Genomic DNA, 7,295 nt, shown 5'->3' on the forward strand with positions numbered 1-7,295 from the left:
GTCCAGTTGGCGGCGGTAATGCGCAGATAACCTGGTTCGCCAACCGCCAGCGAGGGGAAATAAGTAGCAAAAGAAGAAGGCGGAACCTAATATTTCAAAAGTTTCCGGCCGGCGTTGTTTTGAGTGGAGACTCGTGGAGATTTTGGTTGATTCGCGCGCTAACAACCATCAGTTTTGTCTTCTTTCGGCCTTATCGTGCACAGTATAATGGCCGACCCAGGTAAGCATTAGATTATGTATATGAGTTTACATTTTCAGATCTATTACTCGCGTAGTTTAATCCTGAAATGACAATCAGAGTAATGAGAAACACAAAGTGATGCTAACTTTAACGTTAGCTCTGTGTTACAAGACAGACCAAACAACTCATTAATAACCGCTGCTGCCTTTAAACGGTATCTTCCAGCTTACACGAGAAACAGTTTCATATTTAACTACACTAGACTGTATTGTATTTATCTCTTAATGAATATGGAGGTCACATATATGGCACAGTAACATAGATATACAGCAGTTATTAAGCAGTAACAACAGTTAGCTAGCTGAAATGTGTATGTTGGTCTTTGCGACTCAAAAACAGAAAGAAATTTAGCCTCGCCAAATGCAAAGTTTTATTTTGCTGTTGGTTGTGGCAGCAGAAATTATAAGAGTCTTCAGACATGTTCTGTGTTATTTATTATGAATTAAAGGAGAGCCTAATACATGGACCTGGTTACTTTAAATTACTTTATTAGAGACATGAGATATAGCTAACGTAGAGCTGCATAATGAATTTCATAGTATTGTTATTAGACGCTCATGTGTGCATGTGTAAAACATTTAATTGTAATTACTAAAACCTTCTAAAAACGTATTATCTCACAGGGCCTAATAAGGACAACATCAGAGCTGGGTGCAAGAAATGTGGATATCGTAAGTAAACAAGTTAAAGGTGTTTTTGTGTGCGTTTGTTGCTGTTAGTCAGCAGTGGAAAGTAATTAAGTTCATTTAATGTACTCAAACATTACACTTATGTACACTTTTGAGGTTCTTGTATGTTACTTACATATATTCTACTATATATTTCAAGTCCACTACATGTCAGATAATAATAATATAATTTTTCCTCCACTGTTTTAGTTTTTATGCATTATGAGTCCGTGTACTTGTATTAAAAGTAATTTTAGCTGATAATACATACTGTAGCATTATTTTTCCATTGTGGTAATTCTGCTTTTACTTAAGTAAAGGATCTGAATACTTCTTCCACCCCTGTTATTTGTCCCTGTGTTAACCTAGGTAAATGTGAGCTTGTTGGAGTCTGTTGTAAATTTATGCAGGTCTTAAAATCAGTTTTATTCAGAAATATTGTATATTAAACTGATTTATATTTCCTTATAGCAGTAACAAGGGTTAGATGAATCCAAAGTGTAAACATTAAAATCATTCCTCTTGTCATTATATTCATCCTCTTTTTAATACTCATTTTTCAGCGGGCCACTTGACCTTTGAGTGCCGAAACTTTGTCAGAGTCGACCCACAGAAAGACATCGTCCTGGATGTAAGCAGCACGAGTACTGAGGAGAGTGAAGACGACGTAGTTGCATCTCAGCGCAATGTGGGGCGAAGTGGCCAGCATCGCAGAGGTAAAAATTATGGTTCCCTTAAGCTTTTTTTAAAAGTGTAAATCAATAATATGAACAATAAAAGGCAATAAGATAATAATTAACAATGAAACTGGGAATTAAAAAAAAAAAACAATTGAAGATGGTAAAAACGCAAGGAAAGGAAATACCCGTGTTAAATAGTCTTGAAGAATTAGATTACAGATTCACAAGGCAGTTTTACACAAGGGCTGTAATAAGACAATTCTAGAAAACTCTATATGTCAGTTGTGTGTTCCACAAACACACAAATGTTTGCCAACCTAGCTGGACTGTAATGCTTTGTACCAAAGCACCATGAGTGACAGAAGAATTAGATGAATCTCGTTGTCTCTACATACTCCTGTGACAGGATACGGTTTTTGTTTTGCTCTTCCATCTTTAACTCTTAGGCAGAACCATAGGGCCTCTGTCAGTTCTGTTCACAGTTCATGTTTAGTCTATAAACTGTCAAAAATTAAAAAAATATGCATTACAATTTCCCACAGCTGAAAATGACATCTTCACTTTGCTTCATTTGTCCAAATAACAGTCAATAACAAAACCCAGATTCTTTATTTACTATCATAAATGATAAAGAAAAGTGACAAATCCTCACATTTAAAAAGATTGAACCAGCCAGTGTTTTACAAATGTACAAATTGTTGCAGCTCTTGGCAGAAATAGACAACGCAAGAAAATATGGTAAATCGATAGTTTAACAGTTAGTGGGAATACCATTATCGCAGCTTTACTCTGTGATTTAGGCTAAGCTGGGTCTGTGACTGGCTGTGTCCTGGACAAGGCAAGATGAATTCTGTCACCTCTTGAACCAACCCTGGTGGATTTTTGTGATTGCACAGTGCTGCAGAGCACTTAGGGGTGTAGAGGGTTAATTTACAAGCAGCTACTGTCAGAGTAAAAAGTGTCTTGACTGTCCTGTCTACAAATCTCTGCAGGTTCCCATGATGATGATGATGATAACGATGGGAAAAAGAGACACAAACAGAAGAAGAGCAGAGACAGAATGTCAAGAAAGAGGTAACTTTTTCTTATTTGCAATTTTTCTGTGGTTTTGTCCACACTGACCCTAAACATCACTTTTTAATACTTGTGTGATCTTCTGACAACAGAAACATAAATATATGTAATTATATACAGTGTATATAAAGATATTATCTATCTGTATTTTATAGTAGATATATTGAAACAGAAATTAAGTTTTTACATATTGAAAGCTGACATGTACTCTGAGTCAGTGATTCATTTGCTGGTAATAAGTTAAAGTAAGAATACATACACTTCTTTGCAGATCAAGTTTGTGGTTGGTCACCAGTTGTTTTTTTATTTTTTATTTTTATTACCCTCTAGATCTGCTTCGTCATCAAGTGAAGAGGAGACAAGAAAGAAGAAAAAGAAACGCAGCAGGTCCTCCTCCTTATCTGACGAAGAGGAAAGGAGGAAGAAGAAAAAGAAACTGAAAAGCCACAAGAAGAAGAGCAAAAAGAAGAAAAAGGGACACATGAAGAATCACAAGAAACAGAAGAAGAGGAAACACGAATCATCTTCCTCCTCCTCTTCTTCCAGTTCCAGTGAATCCTCAGACAGTGACTGAGACAATTTAACAGTAGTAGTGTCAGGAGGACCAACATATTTATATTCCAGTCCACCAAAATTGTGTTTTGCCAGCATTGTGTAAATAAGACACTTGGTGTCCTGTACAAGTGTTCAGTACTGAGGGGAGGATTTTAATCATTCAGTGGTTCAAAAATCACTGTAGTACACTGTATGCTGAAGATGACAATATCATGCAAATAAAAAAAACAATCTGTTTTAGGTTCTCTGAAGCAATTTGGAAAACGTGCACAAAGCCAAGGAACATGTTCTGATATCACTGTCATTTCACATTTGACAGTATTTGTTGTGTCTAGAGGAATTTTAAGTGATATATATTCCACTCTTGTCAAACATATTACTGAACAGTTCAGGGAAGAAAAGTCTGGGCATTTGCTGTATGTTTGATTCCTGTAATAACTTTCCAGATGTTTTTTTTTTCTTTCCTCCTGTTGTTTTCTTTTTCTTTTGTACACCTTGTTGCTTCAACGCTTCCCTTTCAGGTAAAAAGTGAATCCTAAACATGATTTGAGATTGATTGGGAATAATGGCTGAGGGTCACAATGACTAATGGCTGATGTTTGGGCCAGAATTAACAATCATCCCTTTTCTTTGTATGTGCTGACAAGTTGGTACAAGTTAAGCTATTTGCTATATTGCTTCATTATATCATTTCTTAAATGTTCATGCTGTTGTTATAATATGTTATAATACAATGAAAGCCCTGGAGGGAGCTGTTTAAGACATGGTATGGTTCCTAGTAATATGAATATTGTCATAGAATGAATTTGGTCATTTAACCACAAATATCTTGTTGAAAACAAAACAAAAAATAAACAACAGTTAATGCCAAATTTTGGAATTGTCATTAACCGAGTCTGTTGTAGAGCTTTGTTTATTTCCTATGCAGTCTACCTTTGCTTCAGTCTGTTTTGGTCCCCTCTTCAAGTGTTCTTTTACTGAAATAAAATATATATTTGTATAAAACCAACTCAGCAGCCTCAGTCTGCACTGATGTCCAGATTTTGAAATAATTTATAATAACATCAAGATGTGACATGGCAGAAAATAGTCAGAGAAGTTATGCCAGAGAGACCTGCTGACATTTTACACTGTAATGGGGCAGAATTCTTATGTCCTGTAGAGGGCAGCAACATACCTTAAATGTGTTCAAACCTGACTCATATCTATTTAAGAGATGATGGACAATTATATTAAAAATCAGAAAATTATAGATTTCAAGGGAATGTTGGGCTGAGAAAAATATGAATTATCTGCTATGTATTAGAAAGCATTTCATCAGTATTTGTAAAGTTTGAAAGACTGAGGAAAATCAAAAGTGGTGTGTGGGTATTCTAAGGAATGTTTCAACATTTTGGTCAAGTATTCTCAAATTACAACATTATTTGGTCAGTTATTCAGTGGCAAAATACATTTTATAGAGGAAAATTATGTTAATTCTTAAAATATGTGGTTGCATTCAGTCTTCAGTACTCTGGAGGTGTGAAGTACAGTGACAAACTGGTTTAGTGTCTTGTGAAAACTCTTTAATAGTGTTGTGCTGTGGCATCTGTGTAGAACAGACATAACAGAGCTTATGGAATAGACACTGGACGATTGATTTGGACAGGCCACCAGTTCATGTAAAATGGACAAAATAGGCTATTGAAAAGAAGCTGCAATGAAAAATGAATTACATTGCATCAGGCACTTAGCAATTTGACCATATTTTATATAAATCTTCAAGACTGGACATAAAAAAAAATGATTAAAATGACAAAATGTACTGAAGAAAACAGTACACAGCAGACTGAGGAGACAAAAAACAAAACATTACACACTGTAATTTTGTTTTTCATATATAATCTTTAAGATTTTTAAAAACCTGATTAAAAAAAAAACATTTATAATGACTTACAACCCCACAGTATGGATGTCTAGAATTACAGTATCTCTTTACTCCACCTAGTGGTCATGGTGCAAATATTAAGAGACTGAGATGAATCCATTCAAGTTACTGCCATCATCTTTACTGATAATTGTGCGATGGAGACAGACACACAGGCAGACTGAGACATATAGGGCGTGTTACAAAACTTCCTGACACTTGTTTGACTTGCCAAAAAATCATGAATAGACAGAAGCTGCTGAGTAACAACAGTCTTTGGCTCGACGCCTTAATGGCAGCAGCACTTGTGTCAAAACATCAATCTCACTTGCTGCAGTAATAACACAAGGAGTCCCGTACATCACGTCCTCACAGGAAGACCCAATCTATGTACACATGCTACCACTTAAAGAAATATACACACAGACAAATCCATAAACATGTCAAAAAATAGACTCACGCATAAACTTTTAGAATCAGAACAGTATGCATACATGCAATTATAAACCTATTATAAACTGTAAGAGAGAAACAGTACAATGTTCTGCTCAGTTTTCAGAGAGTGCCACAGGCAGAGCACCTCAGCATAAACCAGGTTTGGAAAAACTGTCAGCAGGAGACCAGGACTGGACCACCTTATCTGGGGACCCTGCTGCTTGTGGCCCAGGCAGAGGCACCATTGTGGCCCACAGGCAGGTGCAGCAAAACATATGAAGCATCAGTTTGCAGTAGTGTGATCGCTGCTTTCATCCCACTACCTCCATGCTGTCAGTATCACTCCCCACCAAGACAAGAAACTGCACAAAGAGCCACAGTGGCTGACAAACCAAGGATCTTTGGAAGCCCTTGTGCTTTGTTCGATCTGGGCTGTGTGACAGATGTTTATTATAGCACCATTAATTTCACTTTGCCTTGGGGAAGGGGATATCTTTTTAAACATCTGCAACATCCTGACAGCTACGTGCATGGCTGCTGATCAGAACCCAGCATTATGACAAGATGTCTCCCGCTCCTTTATCTTTTTGAGGTCCAGAGGGCAGATTCATCAAATTTGTCAAAGAAAAACAAAAAACAAAAAAAAAACATTCAGCCTCCGTGGAGACAGCGAGCAGAGACAGTCAAGAAGTCAATAAAATTTCTGGGAATGTGAAGTTTGATTCCTGCTGAAGATGTTTCAGTGTTTTACACCTTGAGTCCAGGTCCTCACAAAACTCATTAGATAGCAGAAGCAACACCTGTGGCCCACAGTGCATTTGCAGATGTTCAAACCTCTTTAAAGAATTATTTAAACAGCTTGGATGTGGGCTTTTTCGCCCATTCGCTTTCTAATGGAGAATTAGATGAGAAGATCAATATCAGAACAAGATAGTTAGCTTAGCTCAGTATAAAGATGGAAAACAGGGGAAACAACTCTCTGAGTACTGTCTGAAGGTAAGAAATCAGTCTACCAGGCCCTCTAAAGCTCACAAATCAACATATTTGGATGCTTGAAAGAAACAAACATGGATAAGACAAAGAATACACACCTATGGAAATTCGATCACTTGACATTTTGATCCACAATGATGGTGATTTACAGACTGCACCACTGAGGAGACAGTTTCTGTATAGGTAAGGCAATCACATCAAACATACATAACTGGGGCATTTTTGTCTGTTTAAACTTAAAATGCTTACAAAAGTCACAATATTGGTGATGAAATTCTAAAAAAAAAAAAAAAAATACATTATTCTGCTGGTTCAGGTGTTTTGTCAAACATTTTGGTGACATTTCATTCAACTCTGAGCAAAATAAAATGTTGTGCATACAGTACAAATTCCAGCACTGCAGACTCACCAAAAAGTAGCAAAGTTTAAAGGAGCTGCCATCTCCGGCATCTGCGTGCACCTCCACTGCCATAGCAAATAAGACAAAAGATTCTACGTGAAGATGTCACAAGGAAGAAATCATCATGATACATTTTCAGCGAGTGTTTTCTCCTGAGTCTATCTGTAGGACTTAAAAGGAGCTGAGTAATTGTGCAATATTGGCCATTCAACGTGGGGAGGAATCCAACATGCTATTGTTGTTAATTGAGTGTATGTGTGCTGTATGTCATGTTGAGGTACAGGTGACTTTAGTTATTGCGCTATTGGCTGCAAGTAAGTGTATCTGCTGTGACAGGGAGTCA

The 7,295-nt window shown here is 36.9% G+C and overlaps 1 protein-coding gene across 1 annotated transcript; it reads left to right on the forward strand.

The window, feature by feature from the left end:
* Positions 1 to 207: 207 nt before the first annotated feature.
* srek1ip1 (SREK1-interacting protein 1) lies at positions 208 to 4,227 on the forward strand. The gene is made up of 5 exons (XM_084723312.1): positions 208 to 220; positions 865 to 912; positions 1,473 to 1,625; positions 2,582 to 2,663; positions 2,994 to 4,227. Exons 1-5 carry the CDS (start codon positions 208 to 210, stop codon positions 3,235 to 3,237), a joined length of 540 nt encoding a protein of 179 aa, XP_084579438.1. The 3' UTR covers positions 3,238 to 4,227.
* The last annotated feature ends 3,068 nt before the right edge of the window (positions 4,228 to 7,295 follow it).

This window comes from Lutjanus erythropterus, chromosome 7 (genome assembly GCF_056507025.1).
Source record: "Lutjanus erythropterus isolate fLutEry1 chromosome 7, fLutEry1.hap2, whole genome shotgun sequence".
Taxonomy (NCBI): Eukaryota; Metazoa; Chordata; class Actinopteri; order Lutjaniformes; family Lutjanidae; genus Lutjanus; species Lutjanus erythropterus.

Coding starts and splice junctions, on each gene's coding strand:
- srek1ip1 (XM_084723312.1), top strand. Junction 1,626..2,581: donor AAGTGGCCAGCATCGCAGAG/GTAAAAATTATG, acceptor AAATCTCTGCAG/GTTCCCATGATGATGATGAT. Junction 2,664..2,993: donor GACAGAATGTCAAGAAAGAG/GTAACTTTTTCT, acceptor ATTACCCTCTAG/ATCTGCTTCGTCATCAAGTG.